Source organism: Physcomitrium patens, chromosome 23, assembly GCF_059467195.1.
Source record: "Physcomitrium patens ecotype Gransden chromosome 23, ASM5946719v1, whole genome shotgun sequence".
Taxonomy (NCBI): domain Eukaryota; kingdom Viridiplantae; phylum Streptophyta; class Bryopsida; order Funariales; family Funariaceae; genus Physcomitrium; species Physcomitrium patens.
In genome coordinates, this window is record NC_143432.1 from 10,577,712 (window position 1) to 10,601,233 (window position 23,522).

At 32.9% G+C, this 23,522-nt stretch overlaps 3 protein-coding genes, 1 long non-coding RNA gene and 1 other non-coding gene across 14 annotated transcripts; 1 reads left to right on the top strand and 4 right to left on the bottom strand.

Annotated features, from left to right (window-relative positions):
• Window positions 1-1,031: 1,031 nt before the first annotated feature.
• Window positions 1,032-2,694, bottom strand: LOC149986530 (uncharacterized). The gene is made up of 4 exons (XM_090246593.1): window positions 2,462-2,694; window positions 2,180-2,326; window positions 1,582-1,793; window positions 1,032-1,424 (listed from the first exon to the last, which is right to left on the bottom strand). Exons 1-3 carry the CDS (start codon window positions 2,692-2,694, stop codon window positions 1,646-1,648), a joined length of 528 nt encoding a protein of 175 aa, XP_090102719.1. The 3' UTR covers window positions 1,032-1,424; window positions 1,582-1,645.
• On the bottom strand, window positions 1,135-1,328 carry LOC112276267 (U2 spliceosomal RNA). Its single transcript, XR_002967955.1, has one exon. It is a non-coding gene; the product is annotated as a U2 spliceosomal RNA (small nuclear RNA).
• A 1,576-nt stretch (window positions 2,695-4,270) lies between the features above and the next one.
• Window positions 4,271-6,935, top strand: LOC112276166 (uncharacterized). Its single transcript, XR_002967941.3, has 2 exons — window positions 4,271-4,623; window positions 4,859-6,935. It is a non-coding gene; the product is annotated as an uncharacterized LOC112276166 (long non-coding RNA).
• A 7,392-nt stretch (window positions 6,936-14,327) lies between these two features.
• Window positions 14,328-16,515, bottom strand: LOC112276184 (nascent polypeptide-associated complex subunit alpha-like protein 1). The gene is made up of 3 exons (XM_024507285.3): window positions 16,353-16,515; window positions 15,125-15,340; window positions 14,328-14,755 (listed from the first exon to the last, which is right to left on the bottom strand). Exons 1-3 carry the CDS (start codon window positions 16,407-16,409, stop codon window positions 14,417-14,419), a joined length of 612 nt encoding a protein of 203 aa, XP_024363053.1. The 5' UTR covers window positions 16,410-16,515; the 3' UTR covers window positions 14,328-14,416.
• A 1,306-nt stretch (window positions 16,516-17,821) lies between these two features.
• LOC112276183 (uncharacterized) lies at window positions 17,822-23,157 on the bottom strand. 10 transcript variants are annotated; one of them, XM_090246778.1, is made up of 11 exons: window positions 21,702-23,154; window positions 21,219-21,531; window positions 20,861-21,007; window positions 20,576-20,664; window positions 20,340-20,432; window positions 20,007-20,138; window positions 19,619-19,687; window positions 19,165-19,339; window positions 18,583-18,697; window positions 18,388-18,472; window positions 17,822-18,234 (listed from the first exon to the last, which is right to left on the bottom strand). In XM_090246778.1, exons 1-9 carry the CDS (start codon window positions 22,604-22,606, stop codon window positions 18,686-18,688), a joined length of 1,935 nt encoding a protein of 644 aa, XP_090102904.1. In that variant the 5' UTR covers window positions 22,607-23,154; the 3' UTR covers window positions 17,822-18,234; window positions 18,388-18,472; window positions 18,583-18,685. The 10 variants fall into 10 exon arrangements, with proteins under 10 accessions (XP_090102904.1, XP_090102905.1, XP_090102906.1 ...); XM_090246779.1 differs by having other exon boundaries at window positions 17,822-18,246; XM_090246780.1 differs by having other exon boundaries at window positions 17,822-18,254.
• Between the last annotated feature and the right edge of the window lie 365 nt (window positions 23,158-23,522).

Here is a 23,522-nt window from a genome sequence, read left to right on the forward strand (position 1 = left end):
TCTTTAACACTTGTGGCTATGGAAAAGAATTCTTTCTTAGACACATACCTCGTCACTTTGGCTTTGAATAATAAGGTGCAAGGGATCAAGATGAGGTACAAGGGGCTAAAAATAAAAAGAACAATGGTAGGAATTGAGAATTAGGAGAATTGAGGACAAAAAAGTGAAATGGTTTAGAGGGGTTGGTTGATATAGTAAAAACTTGGATCATTTTAACGTTTCCATATATGTTTATATATATATATATATATATATATTTATATATTTGATTTTTTTCTTCTTTTGTTAATTTGATGTAAGAATTTGGTGGTTAATATGTGGTTAAACAAGTTTTTCAAGATGCCTTTGCAAACAAAAAAATATTTCAAATTTAATGGTTTTTTGTAACATAAGCAAATACAAGCTTTTACATACTGGTTTTAAGACTACCAGTCCATTACAAAAATATAGATGTGGTGCACCAAAAAAAAAATGACATTTTTTTAGATTTTTTTAGATTTTTTTTTTTTTTTTTTTTTTGTACATTTTTTTTAATAATTTTTTATTTAACCAAAAAACCATACCTTAATGATTCCATCGTGGTAGCATGTTCTCCTTTGTAGTCCTTAAGTTATTTACTCAACTACACTATTTTTGCCCCTCATCTAACATGCATATTAATAAATACTTAAAATTTAGTAATAAGTCCAAAGAATGGAGAAATTTCCATTCATCATTCAAAACTAGAACAAATAAATTAATAATTAGGGCAAAGTTAGATTATCAGAAATCTAAAATTTTTTTAAGAATGTCTCAATTCAATCACCAACACTTACCCCTCCCAAGGAGATTCATACACTCCACATGAAAGTTTTGGGTAATGGTGGTTATCTAGGCAGCCTCGGTTAGCAGCCATGGCCACACTCACAAACAGAATACACACAATCCACATTGCAACCAGTAGACATCAGAACTGGAATTCAACCGACAACTTGCCATAGAACAACCACTTGATCTCGATTCAGGCAACGCACTTCATGAACGGACTGAAGTACTAAAATCAACAATAGTCATCACTTTACATTAGTAGTAATGGAATTCAGGGATTCCTGTTTGAGACCTTACATTGTGGGGGTCCCTCCAGGGGAAGAGGGAGAGGGCTGCGCCAGCTAAGGACGTAGTGCAATACCAAGGCGACGCTCGCGGGTCCGGGCAGCAAGCTGTCGGATGGACCCGCACCCGAAAAAAATTAGATTAATATCATGAGGCTCGATGAGCCTCGTATCAGATATTAAACTGATAAGAACAGATACTACACTTGATCTTAGCCAAAAGGCCGAGAAAGGTATACTTCGTGAGTGAGACCCCACTGTACTTATACTCTGAAGTGCTCCCGCTCTTCTGCATAGGATATGGAACAATCTGCCGCCACCGCCCCACAAAATCTGTTCGCTTGAGGCAGTTCAATCTCAGTAGAATCAGTTGGTGTATCGTGCGGAGGAAGCTTTTTAGGGTTAATGCTATTAAGAAACAACAGAGTTTTAGAAAGTGACGAAGATACGGATTGCTGAACTGAAACACAATTCCTGGAGAGGCACTGACCGTGTTGGTGTTGTGTTCAACAACAGAAGCATCGCTCTTCCCTTCGGAGTTCAAGCTCACTGAACTAGGCGGACTTCGTTGAAATTAGTATGATGATTTCAAACGGAGTGTTCATTTTCTCTACATCTGTTTGAAATGCGGGGTTTCTCAGAAAAGCTACATGTTTGGTAGGCTGTGATGATTCACGTATCAACCTCACCACGAGGAGTTTCCTGCACGATTGCAATTCAACAAATGAGAGCGTGCTTGAATTTGGGCCAACAAGTTGCTTAACAATCGTAGAGAAGAACTAAAACAAAACGAAGCGAAACAAAATTAAGTAAAGAAATCGAGTTACACGTTGCCCATTCCTTGCGAGGGGATGAACGAAACTGGTACTACTGAGCTATCGGGATACCCATGATGCGGCCCTCTTGAGATATGCTAACCATGAGTGGCAGAAATTGTGCGATTCCAACAATCGGCACGCATTTGAAATTAGCCTTCCATCGGTAAATTGAACTAAAATCGGAAGCACCGTCCCTTCAGAGATTATCAATGCTAATCACACTCTATGTTAAAATACACATCATCTATAAAATAGGAGAAAATCTCATACCAGTTAGCAGCAGTAAATGTAAACAGGACAAGCGGCACAAATCGGCTTTCCACCTTTGGGTCCCGCTGAATACCTCGATTGTAAATTGTGACTGTAAAAACCTTGAGGATTGGGAAGAGACGGTCGCACTCTAAGATTCGAGCTTTCCTTCGATATCACAAAGCTAGATATTGCGAAGTGTTCTTACGCAGATGAACGCGCTGGGAATATCCCAAGCTCATTGCACAATGTTGTCTGAAACAAGTGCTGTCAGCTTAAGTGGTTGTCCTTTCTTCCAATGACGCCGAGACCGAAGGAGTTGAGTTCTCACTGGCGCCAGGAAGGAACTCATTACGGGCGGGAGCCTCCCAAACCGAAGCAACCCAACTGAAAACTCTCGCAGTGAACACCCTGCTCAGCACTACGACATCCAGCGGCTTACCAAGGACCCATTTTAGTTGGCTTCTCTCATATACAGAAATGTACCCAGTCAAGTCCAAAGGATTCGACAAAAGCTGATTAGATGTAGTGTACATGGACGTGATTCAGTCTCTATCTTCTTTCTCTCAGTCTAATGTGTTGTGAAATATCTCGTTTGTATTTGTGTCGAGTGTGTGTCACATCTTCCTATGGCACCTGTTCTGACTAGGCTGTGTCGACTACCTAAAATTGATTTTAAATGAGTTTCTCAGTTATTTAAAAAACCGTTTGTGGGTAAATTGGTGAATATCTCGAACAGTAGATCAAAGTTCTTACGTGCTTGAACCAAATCAACCGACAGAAGTCTCGATATTCCAAACATTCCGTCGGCTTTTACATTGACATGTTTCTATAATGCATCGGGATAATCTCATGATTTTCCGAAACTTTTGATGAGTGAAAAAATATTTTTATTTCCTTTCCACTGCAAGATGAAAAGAAGCACAAGCAACTTCAGTTCAGTTAGTTAAATTCTACAAAGCATACAGTCTTTGTGCCTACTGATTTTGTGTATGGGTTTTGTTTATTTCTTATTAGTTTTCTTGATTATATTCTTCATACAGCATGTATTGATCAAGTAAAATCTTCTATGCCATTTTTTAATCCTTTTTCGTAATTTTGAGTTATGAGTTTTGTACTAAATTTCATGCTGTCTTTAATTGTGCACACAGTAAGGTAATAAAGTTACAACCGTGGAACAACTTTTGTTCCAACAAATGTTATAAATTAAGCAAGGGATATTAAGTAAGAGTTATAAATTATGCGGGGGCATGATTGTATTTATATTTTTTTCCATTCTTAAATTGCCCAGGTGAAAACTTTAATTCACAATGGAATGCATACAAAAGCAGACATCAAATATGTTATATGAAATTGATGAAATTTTGTTGATGTGAAGAAACCTGTAATATGTCATAAGCCATGAAAAATAGGAGTAAATATTAGAAATTTTATATGTTTATTATTATTTCGGCTGTAATAAAGACTGAGGAAAATGCATCAATGTATTGTAGACATTCAATTATGATTTCTTATTATAAACTGTTGATTTTAAGGTTTACTATTTTAAAATATATTTTATTGTATTATATAAAATTGTAATCAAGTCAAAATCTTTTTTTAAACAACTATTAAAACTCTAATTCAATATTATAAAAGTGGAACTTCTTTTCTCTGATTTGGTAGTTCGAACTCAATTCCTTTGTGGGTGATGTAAATGTTGTCATCGTCGATGAGCTGCATCGAGAAGCGGCTGTTCACTTGCAAATTCATCACTGGAACTGGTGATACTAGTGTTCGGCTTGAATACAGCCATGTATGTGCACACCAGAAAAAACACATAAGATCCTTCAATTCGGTTAATTTAAAGATGTCGGTTCCGAGAGCAAGGCTTTGCTGCAGCCATTAAGAATAGGCTTTGCTGCTTTTAACTTTTACGCATCTGCTACAAAGGGTGACGCAAAGCACATGCTTGGGTTCTAAAGAAGTACTCCTCGATTCCTCCCAAAAAAAACGCGTATCTGGGATTCAGACCTTTTCGGTATGTTTTTATTTATTTGTTTAATTATTTTTATGGACCTTTTCCGTATGTTTGACACCTCATTGTTCACCGTGCTTTTGATGTAGCGTGTCTCGAGTTTGTTTATTACATAGTGCCTTGTTAAAAGCGTTTCGGTTTGTCGTTGTGATATTTCTGTGGGATGTTCCACTTCAAAGTGTCTGTTGTGGTCGTTTTATTTTAACTAGATAGTGATGCCAGGAGCGAGCTGCTTGTGTGTTGTTGGCGCAGTGTCAAGCAGCACGGGTTAGAAGCTTTTGGCGGACGCGTCTATGTTCGGCAATAGAGTGGCGCCGTGCGGATTGATGCTGCTCGCCAAAATGGTTCTCATGTCCTCTAGTGTGATCAGTGCGTCCTCGCGGTGCGGTACGGCCTGCGAGCTTGCAATTTAGCAGTGTGATCTACCCCCCCCCCCCTTTTAGCAGAAGTAAGTTGTGCCGTATTGTATGTTAACTTTGGACATGGCGTTTCGTTTGCCCTCCGCAGTCATGGATTTGTGTTTTCTAACTGTGTAATTGTTCTTGCCCTGATTCTGATGGTGAGTAATTGTTTGTGAGTTTTTGTTTTAAGGTTTTGTTCGCCGAGTGGCCTTATTCTCCGGTTCTTGGTAATTTCTTAGGAATTGGCAGATACTGATGGTTCGCTACTGATCTTTGGTGTAGGCTGGAGATTGTCTCTAACCGACCGTAACACGTCCGCAGTCCCGGCCAGAGTTCTTGATGGGCGCAAATTTTGTCTTTTGTTGCTGCTTGCAAGTCGGTAACCTGATGAACTTACACCTGGACTTATTCCGACAAGGGGCGCTCCAGGGGGTGTAGACGCCCTCAGCAGTAAGGCAAGGGGGCTCATTCGACAGGAGATTTTCTCGTGAGTAGGCGGAGAGGTAGCAGATGTAGCAGGAAGTGGAGAGCTGAAGGCGCCCTTTCAAACTTCGTTTCTAATTTGTCGCTGGCGCATGATTGGAGTAGGTGGGTAGAGCTACGGGATTGGGTGATAGCCAAGGATTGAGCAGTGGCTTAGAAACGAGTTAATAGATTTGGATGGATGCAGACGGGGGATTTTTTGCAGCTACTGTGCAAGGCGGAGGGCGCTCCTCACAAGGTGTAATGTGCAAGTGCTATGCATGCTGAATGCTGGTAACATGCAAGTGCTACGCATCTCTCAGTTACATGTGGGCATGGTAATCGCTTTCAACAAGAAAATAGGCGATTACAAAAAAGAAGATCCACTCGGAAGCAGTTCTTCAACTGCTTCTTCAATTGAGGACTTCAACCAGTAACAAGAGGAGTTCTGCTGCTGACCGACCTGAAGATGAGGACATCTTCTCTCCAAGCAGGAGGGAGAGAGTCGCAGAGGAAATCCTATGCAACACATCAAAGGAGATTGTGAAAAGAAGTCGAGGAAGTTCGAGCATCCACTGTATTGGACAAAATTACAGAGTGGTAGATTCGAAGCTTGGAAAAGATTCAGTGGAGTTAGTGTCGTAAGTGGAGGTGTAAGTTTCTCGAAGGATTCTAGCCTAAGGGGATCTCTTAAGGAGCTTGTATGAGGCGGATATAAGACCCTAAGCAACCATGCTTAAACGGTTGGCTTTTCTCAAACGGGTTTCTCTTTGAGTGACAGCAAATTATCTCTCCATAATCCATAAGGTAAAGAAGAGTAGTGAGGCAAGGCAGGTCTCAGTTAAACAGTTAAAGGATTCAACGGCCGAGATAAGTCTCACGAGAGCACAAGTTCTTGCGACCCGCAATTAGAGATGCGGATTTTCTAAGTTGTTTGTTAAGAGAAATTGGTAGAAACTTGAGGGCGAAATGCATATGAACGTGAGAAGGAGGTAGTATCCCATCTCATTATTTATATTATAAAGATCTCAAAGTTTCAAAAGTGAAACATGGACCATGCAAGGAAGAAAGCCCTCACGTTGTTTGGATCTGTAGTGCATTCAAGGAGAAAAGAGAATGAATTCTATTTATCAAGTGAAGATGCCTTTGAGAAGGTAGCTACTATATCAATGAGGACATTGACCTCCTCATAGTCTAGGAGGGTATAAGGGTCTGAAGAGGTAGACCCTTGCACTTGCAAAGATCGCATGAGAGTTGAGAGCTACCTAACGCCCAATGGATGCTTAAAGCATGGTGGCAAAAGGAGAGGTTGGGAGGGCCACCTTTCTAGACTCAAGGTGACTTTTATGTGGAGGTGTGAAGGAAGTCACGAAACCTCTTAAATATCTCAGGTACTGGGTGCCCAAGTGGTGCATAAGACCTAACTCTAGATCACTTGAGTACCGAAGTGATTAAATAGTCCTAGGAAGTGAGTGGAGAGGAGAGGGTCTCGTCAGCCCATTCTAGTGAGTAGCTCCAAATGATGACCTCGAGTTGAGGAGAGACAATCTACAACTTGCGACGCATTTCTTCAAAGAAGGATACAATGCGAGACGACTGAAGTTGTCCCATTTGGTAAGACAACTCGACGTTGAGAGCGTCATGGCGGCCTTAGATGCTGACCCTAGTTAGGGCTCAATGTAACTCACCTTGAAGGGAGTTTGGGATTGGCTGCTCATTCTCCTCAGCTCAGAGTCAGATGTACTCGATGGATTGCAAAGAGAGCAAGAGCGCTAGTTTGTTTCCGCAATGTTAGTCCTATCAAGAGTCCAACGTTGTCTTCCTGAGGTTTTCAGGTAAGTGAAGATGCCCTGTAGCGAGGCAACGTTACATAAATAAAGTGTTTGCTTGTGAAAAAGGACAGTTTGTGCTTGCCTGGTTGGGTACAAGAGCATAGAGATGATGTCGAGGTGTCCTATCATGAAAAATATGTGTTTTATTTGTGAGGGCCGGATAAGTTTTCTTTTGGAGTTATATAAGGTACTTGTGGAAAAATGAATCATCACTAAAGGAATAAGCTCAGGGAGAAAGAGAGACTTAGACTTGTCAAAGAATTTTGTGCGGATTTCCTTCAGAAGCTTCTAGTTATTTTTATTGACTGGATTGATCATAACAGGAATGATGAGGAATATGGTCATGCGGAATGATTTGTTTTCTATTTTGAAAGTGCTCATGATTTGTTTACTAGAATGTGCTACTTTGGAATATATAGGCATTTCGTTTGAAACTTTTCTTAGCTCGGTAAGAATTACTTGAATACATTGTGAGATAATGAGAATGGAAAGTGTATAGATGATTTGTGATCTTGATAGTTATGAATGAATGTAGAAATGAATATCGCAATGTTGGCACAATGTATGCAATGACAAAAACTTTGAAACATATTTGTTGGTAGAAATGTGTACTAACAACCTAGATATATATACTTGTATTGTAGGAAATTGCTAGCACCTGGGAAGATGTAATAGTGGATGTGTTGGGAAGAGGACTTCCAATATTTTCTATCAAAATATATTTTCTATCTGATTTTAGTTTATCGGGGGATAATGTGAACTTGTCCCCTGATATTCTATGTGAGCAAATATTCTGTGTGAGCAAATATGTGAGATAAAGACGCTTCAACAGCTTCATATTGAGTTATATGAAATTTCCAATCCTGAAGTTATAGCAACAAAAGGAGTTGTGAGCAATTCGTTTGTGAGCTCTTCGTCGAAAAATATCTTTTCCCTGCACTAACACCAAATCCAGAGACTGGTTACCTTAAAATGGAATCAATGAAAAGATTACATCTTCTATTTGATACACTCTATTCTTCGTCCAGTGAGGAAGTAAAATATATTTTTTTTACTCGTACAGAGAAATGTTGCAAAGAAATACAACTATCAGCGTAATATCCATTTTCTTCAGTCCACAATATCTACCTATTTTGAACGCGTTAAAGCATAACAGATATATCACCCATAACATTTTTAAACATCCACTGTCTTTGCTTTGGATATCTTTTCAAGAGGAATGGACGGTACCGTTGATAAAATTAATTATCCATAACTATTGGGTGACAAACGTTGATATTATTCCCTTTGCAGCGGCATTGAAGGAAAAGGTAGATGAAATATTAAACAAAAACAGGCGTGTAATCAAAGCTGGAAACTATGTTCAAGCGTCGTCATGTAAGCTATTTCTGTGCGGCGCCCCAAGAGCAGGTAATATGCTTCACACATGCTGGACTGGTAGGCAAACAGTGTTCGTAATCAACTTTTCAGTTACAATCAAACATGAATTATCAATTATAAGTGTGAGATTTCTAATATTTTATTACTTCACACTGGAGTTAAAAATTGCACGTCATCAATGTGTGTAATAATTTCATGAAGTAAAGTAGAACACTTGTAATATAGTCAATGTGAATGTAAATCCGATTATGGACGTATGATTTGTGTGAATAGTTGTTACATGTGGCATCTTAAGCCAAGAACTGTAAATTGAAATTGTACATGATTTTAGAATTTTATCATTATTACAAAATATCATCATCTAAAAACCTTTTTACCAAAAATATGAAAATAATAACTTTCAAATAACAAGTGCATGCAAGTAAAATGTAGCTTAAAGTGCACAACAAAATATTATTTATTTGAAGATTTCAAGTTGAATGATATCTAATCTTGTGTATGAAATAAAACAAACATCAATTTCTAAGTGACCTTTTATATTATATTTAAATAGGTTCTAAGAATTATAAGGAAAATAAAATAATATCTTGCTTAAACTTTGTTGCATTTGTTTTTACATCAAAATTCAATAATACAAAGTTGATCATTTGCATCTTACAAGAAAAATAACTATTTAAAAATATTAAAAAACGAAGAAAGTCATTTGTGCAAAATAATTTTTTTTACATCTTTCTTATAATATGTCAAAATGAATGAATATTACTTCAAAAAGAATTGAAGAAAGAATCATAGAAGTGGAAGTGGTTTCATTGCACTTTGGATTACTCAAACTCTCAATTTGGAACATGGACAAAAGCCCCATTTGCCTATGGTATTTACTCATGTTGATTGGTTGCCAAAATGTACAAACATTGAATAATATGTGAAGGAAATGCTAGTAAGTGTAAAGAGCATATTTTCAAATTCCTTTGAATTCTCTTTAATGGAACATTTTATAACCAGCAATGTTATAAAAATGGTTGAACCATTAGTAGAATGTATTATGAGTGATGTACCATCAAAGATTCAAATAAACATCTAAAATTTATGAAGGAAGTGTTCAAATAGAGGAAGAATTTTCTTTTAAAAAAATCAAATTCTTTGAAATACATCATAAAGAAGAAAGAGTTCATTGAAATATATCTCCAAATTAAATCAAGAAAATTAGAGATTCTTCATTTAATTCCAAAAGAAATATATGATATATGTGAAGTAGTGGGCGCATCATTTTCTTCATAGATTTGAAAGATGTTATTGTAATAGATCCAAATTAATTTGGTTTGAAAGTAATTGGATTTATTTTTAGCATAAATTATGAGTGCTTAGATGTAATAATAAGATACCTTATTATAAATGTAAAGGGATATGTGGAGAGAGAAAGTCTCAAATTAATGCTTTAAAAGTCATTCAATGAAAGAAAGAATGTCTTTAAGAAGAATCCAAAAGAGATGTCTAGTGAAGAAATTGAAGATGTTATATGCATTATGATAAGGATGAATATATGTTACAAAGAATATTGTGGTGCAGAGGCAAATATTAGGAGAATATTCATTCTAGCAATCTTTAGAGATGAAAAGGATATTGTATATGATGGCAAGTATGAATTGATATAGAATAAAATAGCAACTTCACCATGTCAATTTATAATTCACATTGGTCATTGCCTTGAATATGAAGATAGAAGGCGGATATTTTTTACATAAGGTTTTTTTCCTTGTATACAGGTAAAATGTCTAACTTTTGTAATATTCAATAGAATGATATTTTTCTTTTTTTCAAATTAAAATATATAAATTGAGCTTTTGTGAAGATAATTATTTTGCAATTATATTACCACTTTTTATATTAAAACCCTCTATACATGTTGGTATGGTATGTGGTTTTGGAGAGAAGATTTGGCTTGAATTATAATTTTTATATAAAGAAGAATTTGATAAAATTTACTAAAAATAGTATAAAATTCTAATAAAATATAGTGGCAATATAAATTATGTAATGCTCATTGGTCATATTGATGGCTATATTTATGTTATGGTACAATCCACCAAAGATTTTACAAAGACTCTCTAATTCATGAAAGATGAGATAATCAAGGATATCCATAAACTATGTACTTCAACAACATTTGGTTGTCAAGATGTAATACTGTATAAAATCACAATAAGACCTACATGCATAGAAGAGCTTTGATTGTGCAAGGATAGAAAAAATATATCCATTATTGAAGCTAAATTAATTGAAAAAATATTTTTGAAGGCCGAATTTAAAAATTATATGCACCAATGGCCCAAGAATCCTTGGGATTTTTATGATGAACATAGAAACAATGTGGTAACCATGTTAGGTGATATAGTGTAGAAAGAAAAGATTATGAATAGATGCCATGTAAATATGGAAACTATATTAATGGTTTTGAAGCTTGAAGAACAAGATGAAATATCTAAGATTGAATATAGTACAAACTTAAATCAAATAGAAATGTTATATGAAGGAGCAACTTACAAGGTTCATAGCTTTAAGAACAAAGAATTCACAAGAAGTATATTCAATCAAATGGGACAATCAAAGGTGGAGATAGTATTGAATGAAATTAGAGAATCAAACAAAAAAATAATGGAGTTGATAAGTAAAAAGACAAATGAAGTTGTGGAGAAGGTTAACAAGTATACAGATGAGAAGCTGAATGATATGTAATGCAAATTATTGTTAGAGATCTCAAAAAGTACTACTAGAATAATTAACCATTCAAGTCAAACACAACAACATGAAGTGCATGCATATGTGTATGTTACCACAAGTGACTTAAGTATGGAAGAAAGGTTGATTACTAGCTTGGTATGAGAATTGAAATTAGTGCATTGCATATGATGTGTGAACACAAAGAAAAGATACATACAATCAAGAGATAAAATGGTATCGCTTTATGTATGGAGAATGAAATTTTGCATGGAACTTGTCCATATATAATTTAGGGATTGAGGACCATGACCATGCTAATGAAAGTGAGTATGTATAGAATAGCAAGTCCAAATATATTGGAAAAAGAAGGTATGTTATGCCAAGAAATTAATCTTTTAGAATTGAAGGGCTCTAAGTTAAGAACATTTCATCAATGGCTAGTAAATTTCTTCAAAGATAAAGATCTTCAAGACATATTTGGCTTAAAAAGGGTTGTGTATTCAAAAGAATCAATGAATTTGTATAATTGTGTAATGAGCATATTGATGAAGGATGTAAAAAAAGAACATTAGAGCAGTGTTCAATAAGGCCTTAAATTAGATATAATATATAATTAGTATATATCTAAGTGAACACATAAGTAGAATATATATGGGTTATTATTTTGAAGATGGTTAGTTGTGAATCACTAATTGATTGTTATATATATATATATATATACACACACACACATATATACATATATATATATATATATATATATATATATATATCCATACAATAAAAATATTTTGATTTTAAAATTTATAAAAAGATTTTTTAGTATGTAGAAAATTTCTTTCAATTCAATTCTATTTTATTTTGTTGTCAATTTATACAAAAACTAATTGATATTTGCAACAATATATACTACATGTATTTAGAACATAATGGCTTCTATTAGAATTATATATAAATTATTGGATTTTGATAAGCTTAGACATATATTGGCATATTTTGTTGTGTCTTACATTGTATGTAAAAAATAAAAACTTTTAAGCAAGGGTGCTTTTATTTATTTATTTTTGTTGTATTTACAAACAGAGATGATTGGATTTTTATGCAAATTAAATATATTTTCATCACTTATTACATATTTATAATGATTATATAAAGCATATTGTGATAATTATGTAATAGTCAAATAATTTCATAATATATTAACCTTAAAAAATAAATAATTGGTTGTTCTTGCATATTAAAAACTTTCTTATCACTTTGTAGAGAACCCTAGAGATTGTAGGACTGAAGACATAAGTAAGAAGATTAGACTAGTCTCCCTCTTTATATTGCTTGTAAGTCTTGATGAGGATCAAATCCTTACTCTTATAATTAAAGAAATCTTGATGTAAATTTTGATTGGCCTATAAAAGTGGCAATAAATAAAATATACTTAATTTTAAGTGTGCAATTCTTTTGGTTGTTACATTTTTCTTGTTTTTTTGTTTTTTCTTTGTTCAAACTTATTTCTAAATAAGAAATTCTTAAGTATTGCTATCTTATATTTTGAATTGAGCATAAAATTTATTTTCATAAGAATGGATACAATCATAATATTTGATGTATTTCTAATCTTATAGACTTATTTTATATTCTTTTATACAAAGATAGTAAGTAATTTTTATGAGTAATCTTATATACTTATATTTCTTGTCATATAAGGTTTTTACAAATTGACATTGTTATACTTATCATGTTTGAGTTAATTGGACTTTAAAAATAAATCAATAAATCCATTTTATTTTATTTTTGATGTATTTTGTTGTATATAACAATAATATATTATATAATTTAGCATATCCATATTAAATATCAAATGCTTTTAAAAGGTATCTATAAAAGAAATAAATTAAAAAATTAAGGTAAAACATACTTGTTTATATGCATGAAAATTTTCTTAGTTTTTGGTATATTCACACTTTAAAGAATTAAGTGATATTGATAAATAATATAACGTCTTATTGTAATATAAAATGTAAGTAATTAAATACTTATTACTATCTTAAATCTTAAAAGATAATACATATAAGCATTTATAATTAATATCAAACTTATAATGTATAATATAATATTCTCTAATTACCATTCTTCAAATTAAACATTTTTTATTTATTGCTCATATAATGTTTAAATAAAAATTAATAATAAATAAGTACCAATTTAAATACAACCTCAAATTTATGTTGTAATAGATTGTTTAGTAGTCAAAAAGTAATTAGAAATAAAGGTAAACAAATCAAGTGTTAATTTGGTTTATTGTAGTAAATAAGATTGTTAGCTCTTAAAATGTATAAAAGTAAATTGAAAGACATCCAATGGATTAGAGAGATATTATTATATAGTAAGTAGATTATTTGTATTTTGAATATTAGAAATATAAATTAAAAACCATCCAATGGTTGAAAGGACCATTCATGGATGAATTCTATCTATATCTATAAGTTGAATTACATGTAAATAAAAAGTAGTAGACATGAGGTACTATCTAGTTGCACATTATTGTATGTGCACTTCTTGAGTTTTAAATACTTGGTATTTCTTATAATTATTATTATTCTTTATTTTTTTATACATAGAATCTCAACATTATTAATTTAATTTCTATTCTTATTGTAAAAATTATATTATAGATTATTCATAAATAAATAAACAAATAAAAACCTAAAAGAAGACAATTATACTAAAAATTATAGACTACAATTTTGTTTTACAAAGAATATACCAGAAAGCAAATAAAAAATTTAAAAAATGGTTCTTCTTATCCAAATAAATTGCAATCAAAGAACATCATTAATCAATTTAAACTTGTACACAAACTATTGGAATTAAAATACTGGTAGGAATTCTATCTATAATTAAAATAAGATGTGAAATAAACATGTTACTATTGTAGATTACAAGTTAGTTGAAGTCACAGAACCTTAAATCTGAGATACGATTTGACAGCAATTTTATTTTTTATTTTATTAACCATCACACTCACACTGATGCATAACCAAGTTCAAAGTGGTTGATATAAAGTCATTAAAATCAAAAACAATCGCAAAGCGTACAAATATGTGATTGTTGATCGCTGCTCTGATTGACAACAAATTAAAAGCTCATCTTATTCTTCCAGAGCCAATCTGTTACATTTAAATTCATGAACATTTAACTATTATTTTACCTCTGGACATAATCATGAAAAAATAAAAATAAATGAATTGGAAAATGACAAGATTCTTTGATGACAAAATCTAAAATGTCAATCACTAACAAACCGTTATTGCTAGGTAGGCGCACGTGAAAAGAGCAAGAGTAACAGGGCTGAATCCAACAGATGGGGAAGTAGAATTTTTGTCATTATAAAAGCATTTCCATAGTGCAAAAAGATGCAAAACTGCATGCATGCTCTTCAGCAGTCCTACCCTTAACTTGTAAGGTTCATGATGGCACTAACAATATCTCCATCTGTTGCCTTAAGGGCCCGGACAGCCTTCGCACGAGAAACTCCTGCTTGTGTCATTACCAACTCAATGTCCTTAGGCTCCACACCTGCCTCATCTACCTCACCATCATCTTCAGCCCCGACGACAGAAGAGGGGTCAACCTTAGATTCTACGTTTGCCACCTCTGGTACCTTGAACTGCTCAGCTGCTTGGCTCTGCAGCTGCGAACTCAAATCCTCGATCTTGGCCTCTCCAAAGATGATATGGGTGTCAGAGGCAGGGCTCTTGAATACATCGGGCTTAGAGATCACAAAAAGAATCTGCGAATTCCAAAACAAAAGAAAGCATAAGCCACAGGTGAAAATCTATTGCTGGATAACTCAAACTATTATTGCACAATTCAAGCAGAATTGAAGTTAAAAACTAGGCGTCTCAAGACTGAGCACTAAAACTCAAAAGAAAGAGATTGAAAGAGACCCTCCACTAACCCTACGACTTCATGTTTTCACCCTAAACGATGTGGGAACAGAACAAACCTCAGCGACACAAACGAGGTTATAAATTCCGGTCGTGCAAAATCCTTGGGAAAGTACGCAAAAATATATTCCAGACAACATCCACGATGCGAGAAGCAAGGTTCACGAGGTAAAAAAGAAATAAACAGATGATAAAGGACTGTCAGAATATACATTCTTGCTTTTCTTGATTGTCACCCTTGTGACACCAGTCACAGGCTTCATACCCAGCTTTTGCATGGCCTTCCTGCTCTTCTTCTCACCACGACTCTGCTTTGACTTTCCTCCTTCAGTAAGACCATCCTCTCCGTCAGCAACTTCATCATCTTCGTCCTCATCCTCATCTTCGTCATCATCATCCTTCCCGTCTTCAATGATGGGGTCATCCGACTGTATGGATAAGTTATGTCAAGGTGTCAACACACTTACCTCAAAAATTGAAATTGCATAGTCTTGTTCGTTGTAAGCGATTATAAATAATGATTGTATATTCTGAGGATTCAGACTGGTACATATCATGAAAACACTCGAATAAACACGGACTACAGACCTAATGGAGAAAACTTGTTTATGCAGCCACTAACTAATAACTAACAACCTAAGAGCGACACATGTTACAGAGTATGTACAGTCCCACTAGCTGGTACGTTGACTTTATTCCTCATTGATGATTGGCACCAAGCCAACTCCACATGCTCAATGTGACATCCGTCGACACGTCCAATTGAGTGTGACCACGCTATATCTTAACTGGTAACCACCAATTTCCGATAATTCAATCGTAAAATGCAAATTACGATTGAAAATGATGTATGCATATTCGGATATAATTTTCAGAATTCAACACTACAAAACCCCGCCGCGCCACAACCTACTTTGAATCTGGGCCTCATGCCACTCGCTTCTCTGACGAACCTAAAAGTTGGGGACCGAGGTTCAATCCATACTCCCTTAATAAAAGGAAACACGGAGAAGGGCATGCACGTGAATGCATGGTTGGTTCTCGTCTATGTACAATGCCAGTAGAGATTCAAGGTTTCTGGCATGACAGCGCAATCTTATCCAACACCAAAGATGTAGCGAACTCTAAACAAAGCTTTACCGAGCAATCATCAGCCTCTCAACTCTTAAGCTCAACACTACCGGTTCCATCACGAAAATTGATGAAAGCTCAACTGAGCACAATAACCATACGCCGACACAGACCAAATCCCAATGAAAAGCCCAAGCAAAAATCCGCTGAGGCTGACACAAGCTCACATAAACCTTATCACTGAAAAATAGGAAACACGCCTAAAATTTTATACATTTCAGGAAGAAATACTCCAACCAGCCGAGAGCTATGTTTCACAGAGAAGGAAGCCACGGTTTCACAGGACACAAATCAAGGCCCAGAGCGTACGTGAAGCTTCTGTTGCTCGAGCTCGGTGGCGAGTTCCTCGGCGGACTGGGCCGTCATTGCGGAGGGGTGGCGAAGGGCAGGAGACGCTCTCCGACGACGACGACGACGACGACGACGACGAACTTGAAGGAGCTCAGGATCTTTCACGGCGCAGCAACAAAGAGTGAGAGAGAGAAACTACTTCGGGACTGTGAGGACGTTTTAGGGTTTCGGAAACGCCCTCCTGCCTTCGCAGGGTTTAGCCCAATCTCGACCGTCCGATCCCGCATCCATCGATTGCATCGTAGCCGCCCACCATTCCTATTCGAAGTTTCGAGGAAGCCTTCGGTCTTCATGGTGTCTAGGGTTGTGGAGTTTCCCATTTTGTTGGTTCATGTGCATTCATGAAGTGAGTTGGGCTCAATGTTGTTTATACACCCATTTGGTCATTTTGTGTATGAATTGAGATGAATAAGTTGGACAAGTATTTGATGCATAGTTCATTTTTGTTATGCTTGCAAAGGCTATAGTGAAAATAGGTCATATTATAGTTGTTGATTTTTATTTTTTGTTTTTTGTTTTGTGTGTGATGAAAAGGATAAAATAGAAATAACATAAAGTTACATGTGTTTTTAGCTTCCAATAAAATAAAATAAAATAGAAAAATTTAATAGTACTGGTTGAAATAAAAACCTTTCTTGACTTTATTTCTATACTTGAATTTTATAATTTAATTTGCATTGAAGTACACTTCACTAACAAAACAAGAATGTTGTTATCAACTTTTTGAATAAAGAATTGTTTGTGTGTTTATTAATTAACGAGATGTATTCAATAATTTTATTACAATGATTTTATGTAATAGTGAGATTTTTGCAGTACATGATCTTATAATTTTGAAAATAAATAATTTGGATATGATTTTTAACAAATAAATAAATAAAATAAATGACGTGATGTTTTTTATAAGATTTATTTTACTAGAACAGATACAAGCTCGTTAAGATAGGGACAAGATTAGCAAGGCTGAGCTTAACGTTATACTATTAAAAAATAAACGAGTCTTATTTTAACACACAGAATTTTTGGTTCTTCTTAATAAAAATTTGTGTCAACTTTGGTTTCTATTCCATGCTTCTTACAACTTGAGCGTTTTGAATTAAATGGACTTTTCAACTACATGTTTAAAAACAAAAAGAAAAGTCACAGACCAAATAATGAAGTGATGCAAATACTATTACCTTTGCTGTTATAATAATAATAATAATAATAATATTTCTAATCACCCTTACAATTTAACTAGTTTTCTTAAATCTGATTTGATAATCAGTTTTGAATTTGTTTTCACAGGATGAGAGGAAAAAAAAAAAAAAAAAAAAAAAAAAAAACTGAAAACTGAAAACTGAAAACTGAAAATCTATTATTATTTGTATTATGAATTATTTTTCTATTATATATATATATATATATATATATATATACTGTGTGTGTGTGTGTAATGCGGAAAGGAAACATTTGTATTTAAAGAGTATTATAAAACAGAAAGTAAAATTTGAGATCTAAAGTGCATCTAAAAGAGAAACAATAAACAAATGAACTAACTAATTAACAAAAGTAAAGCTGTGATGACCATGAAGTGGAGTGGTGTGAAGCTAATGAATAGAAGTGGACTAAAAAGTGCCACCACAAATGCATCTGAATATTAATTCAAACTTAACACAAAAATTTGAAACAAAAGATGACTATACTTTCTATTTTGCTTCAAGTAAATTGTCCTTGTTTCAATGGCCTAAGGGGACTTCATTTTAAAAGAAAATTGTGAAATTTTAATCAAATGAAACATGCTTCTTGGGTCTTTTTCTTTACTTTGAGGTTGAGGATTCACATGCTTTTTTCATCCTTCCTGCTTTTGTCACTGTTCAACTGTTTTTACCTTACCTTCATTTTTCATTTTTTATTTTTTAATTCATAAATTGGTTTTCAAAAACGAGTACGATTTTATTCAACACATGGTAATGAATGTTGTACCACATACAATAATCTTTAGAGAACTTACTTTTGTATAGAGACTGAAACTTGTTTGACGTAAGTTATGCAATTTCAGCCTCAAACTTGATGTGTCATGACCTTTGTTAAGTTATCTATACACAACACAAAATTTTGTTTCAAAATCATGATATGTACATGCTCACCCTTAAAAAATGTTCTAAATGTTCTAAGTTATCAATATTAAGAATACAAGGAGTTTTACCTGTTGGAAAAGTTAATTAATTCTTATAAGTTGTTCTACAAGGTTACAATTAGTCAAATTTTAAAACTTGGGCTTTTGCGATTGATTTTTCCTTCCATGTTCTTCATTTTTCTTTCTGATATATAATAAAACAACATCAGAACTTGGAACCCTTTGCTTGTATATTTGATGTCATATCAAATCAAATCAAATCACATTTTTTTCTATACATATATATATATATATATATAATGACATCAAATACACAAAAAAAAATAATGTGTTTTTTATGATTTAAAAAATATTATTTATCATGAACTACAAAAATGAAAGACATGAATTACATGAATTAGCAATAAAACTTAATAATTAAACAATAGCTTCGAATATTCAAACTTTCAAAAAGAAAAAGAAAAAAAAAAAAAAAAAAAAAAAAAAAAAAACCTTTCCAATGAAAAAGAAAACAAATTGAAACATAAAACCTAATTTTTTTGAAAAGTAATTTTGATAAATGTATGAATGAATATGAAAGAAGAAAAAAAAATTCAAATAAAAGAATCATAACACTAACATTAAAAGAAAAGAAAAGAAAAGAAAGACTACCTTGATGAGCTCTTCTTGTTGTTGTAAGATTTCTAGTTTCTTCTTATGTTCTTCCAACTCAAGCTCTGTTGCTTTAGTTGATACATCCACCGAGGCAATGACATTATCTGGAAGAGATGACAATGTGGCTTCCATTGCACCCAATGAACTAATCTTCCCCACCACCAAAAAAGCCCTTCACAACACAACACAACACAACACACCACAATAAATAAATAATAATAAAAAATAAACAACAAAACAACAAATAAAAACCCAAGCAAATACCTTAGCTGGTTTTGGGATCATATATATATATATATATACATACAGTATAATACAAGTTAGAACAATTACATGCATTATATATATATATATATATATAATGCAAGAGAGAGAGAGAGAACTTGTGTAATTGTTCTAACTTGTATTATTGATAAAATACAATTTGTAAAGAGGAAGAAGAGATGGTCACCTCGAGAGAATAAGGAGAGAAGAAGGGACTTCATGAGTGAGAGACAACTCCAGCCAATCCCGCAGCTGCCTTCCTTACCACCATTATTAATTGAAACCAATCCTTGTTGGAATGATACAAATGAACCAAATATGGGTTGTTTGCATATCATATATAAAAAATATAAATAAATATAAAAGAATCATGAACCCACAAATTTAATAACTATTTGTTATTTTGGAAAAAATCGTATATTTGTATATTCTTTCATTCCTAAATTACATGGGGAGTTGAATTTATAATTTTTTGAGTATATGTGTGTGTGTGTATATATATATATATATATATATATATGTGTGTGTGTGTGTGTGTGTATGTGTGTTTTCAAAGTTTAATATTCATTTCAAACCTTACCTGGGTATGCATGTTGTCAATGGATTGAATACCCAGCATTCCTCTATCTCTGCAGGCTAATCTTAACTCTGCTTCTGAGAGTGAATCAATCCCTTCTTTCTCAATTGCCTCATCATCCTTTTTAATTCTGCTTCATGTGGTTACACTATAAACAACAAAAATTAAAACAATAGCAGTAATAATAGTAATAATAATAGCAATAATACACATCTATAAGAATAATAAAAGAATAAAAGAAAATGTGTACTTCTATTTTGATGAGTTTTGGTGGTAGCATGAAAAAGCGAATGGAGAATTTTGTTTGAAAATTGGATAAGATGAACATTACTCAAGAAGTTTATTGCGGAGGCTAAAGCGCAAATAGGCATTGGTGCCATATGGTTGAATATTAATATATTTGCACATGCTAAGAAGACGTGGCCTGTATTTCCACCATTACATGAAATTTTAAATTTTAATCGTTTATTTAAAGGTGACATTATGTTGCTAATTGCCAATTTTCCAATATAGAATATGATTTATTATTATTATTATTATTATTATTTGTTATTTGTTTTTGCATACCTACTAATGTTGTCAAGTGTTAATTCATCTTTGAAGAGCTTAGCAAATGCAATTATTTCTTTGTTTGACACATCTCCTCCTTTATGAACCTAAAAGTACATGGGACACATAAAAATTAATATTAACATGTTTCCACTTAAGTTTATATACCATCAGACATGTGGTATTTGTTAAGTTTTATTTCTATTTTTTCTATCAGAAAATTTTTTTACATAGTTTTAAATGTTCTTTTGTACGAAAAAATGTTAAAATAAAATGATAAACTATAACACATGTACAATCCACCTTGTTCATGAAACTTTCTAATTCACTTGCATTGCGCCGAAGCTCTTCACTTGGAGATTTTTTCAATTCTTGGGCCATTTCTTGAACAGTTTCTTTGAGAAATTTTGCATATTGCACTTGAGCAACTAATTTTGTGTTTGCATTTTCCTTTACCTCACAAAAATCACACACTAAAAAAATTAAAAGAAATAGTGCTAAAACATAAAATAAAAAAAATAAAAAAGCTCCTCATGTTCATAATACATGTACAAATTAGGTATAGTAAAAGAATATTATCTCTTCAAAATAGTGCACTTAAGTAAAAAATAAAAATAAGAATGAAAAATAAAATTAATAAAAAACTTGAAAATCTCATTACTTGCTCTTTGTTTTTGTCTCGGAATGTGGAAGGAAGCATAGTGGGAAATATTTTTAATAAAAAAGGCAGCAAAAGTTCCATGAAGGGTACTATAACAATGACCATAAATGGAACTAGCCGGAAAATATCGGCTATAGTGCGCTTTAATTGAGCCCTCTCCCTTCTACTCAATTTTCTTCCTCCGGCCAATCTATAAAGTAACCGAGCCGATATTTTCAAATCGGCCCATAAAAGCTTTCCACCAATCCAATAATGTTGCAACTCAAGCTTAATAATTCTTTTCCATCCACCAATTTTTGTATTCCAATCTTCTCTATTCCAATAATTTTAGAAAAAAATAGCAACAAAAACATCATTATTTAGAAGAAGAAGAAGAAGAAGAAGAAAAAAAATAAAAAAATGATATATATATATATATATATATATATATATGAATTTTATGAATTGAAATATGATAGATTATGGATTTTTTTCTCAACTCACTTATTCATAGATAAAAGTCTTTTTGTGGTAGGACCAATTTTGTACAAAATATGTCCAATGTTGCTTGCTAGTTTAGAAATTTTTTGTGGCCAACTCTCAAGTTTCCTTACTTGCATTTCTTCATGGATTTTTTTCACTTGGGCTTTTAAACTTTCAAGTTGTGCTGCAGCTTGTATTGCATCATCACTTGAGGGTTTTTTCGCTCTTGTAATATCTCTTGATTTTTCAATACCCTTTTTAGCATCTTCATCCTTATTTCCTTGTACATTTGTTTGATCGTCTTTTGGTTCAACTCTTGTGCAATAACCATAATAATGGATTTGAAATGTTTTGTTTGCTTTGATTCTAAAGCTTAAATCTTTGTACCCATATCTATTAATTAATGCATGCACATTAAATTTATTCATCTTGAGTAATTCCTCGCTTGCACACAATAGATTGTATTTAGAATATTGTTTTCTACAAACTAGTTCATTGAGTTTGTAGTGGTTTTGATTTGTGTTATCATCACGATCATCATCTTGGTTCACTTCCAAATTAGGTCGAATAAAATTTTGATCACAAAATGAATTTAAACGAAAGGATTCTCTCACTTCAAACGGTGATTTTTTCCAATTACTATCTCGTTGTTTGAACAAAAAATTGACCTTGCAATCTTTTGTTTTGAAAGGGTTTTGTTTAGTCAAAATGATGGCGGATTCTCTTGGCTTGAAAAAGAACCATTTGAAAAGGTGATAAGAGATGATTTGACTTGAATTTTTTAAGTGGGATTGTCCAAATTTTGAGTGTGGAAATGGGAGGGAAAAAGTATCAAAAAATTGCTTAGAGTGTAGTAAGAAATGTTGCTGAAATGATCTTTGAAAAATTCTATGTTGGCTGAATACCATTGTGTTCAGCAATTGCATTATATGCAATCTATTTAAATAATTGTATTTTACATGTTAAGATGTCTAATGTTTGATTGCTAAAGGGCAATATTTTCATCTTACAAGAATATGTATACATAATATATCATATCACATTGATGAAATCATTCTAAGAAATACCTATGCTATAAAACAAGATTCAAAATTTGAAACTAGAATTAGCATAATTGCCTGTAAGAAAAAAGAAAAAAATGTGAATACACAGGTAGTGAAAGATGCTGACTAGCATAGCATGTAAAATACTTGTTACTTTATTATCATGCTAGTTATTATTATTATTATTCATGTTGATGAATGTGGGGTGCAAATAATTTTTAAAATCTCATTATGAAGTGAATTGTTGCATGTAAACTCATATAGTGTGAAATCACATGCAACAATACTATTTTTATTTTCAAACACATTCACATGGTCTTAAAAATAAAATACGTATTTCATACAAATTAATGATATTTCGGATGCAATTAATTGATGAAATGGGCTTTATGGAAGACATGGAAGTCTAACTGTAATCTTATACGAATTGTTGCATCAACAAAAATGTCAAACTTTTAAGATACCTATCATACTAATTATTTGTGTATAAGGTACTAATATATATTGAAATTTAACACCTTCTCTATGATTAGTTCTGTTTCACTAGTTTGTAGTGGGACTTTAAATCATATATTTATTTTCTGCTTTTGATCCTGCTAAAGCATTCACAAATTGTGTTCTGGCTCTAAATTTTATGCACTGGTTTTATTCTTTCACATGCACATGATAATATATATATATATATATATATATATATTTGTTAAAAGCTGGTATTTTATGATTCTTCAAAAATTCTTTGCTATAAAGAAATAAGATAAAATTTTGGATTTTATTTATTTTTATTCAAATAAATACTTCA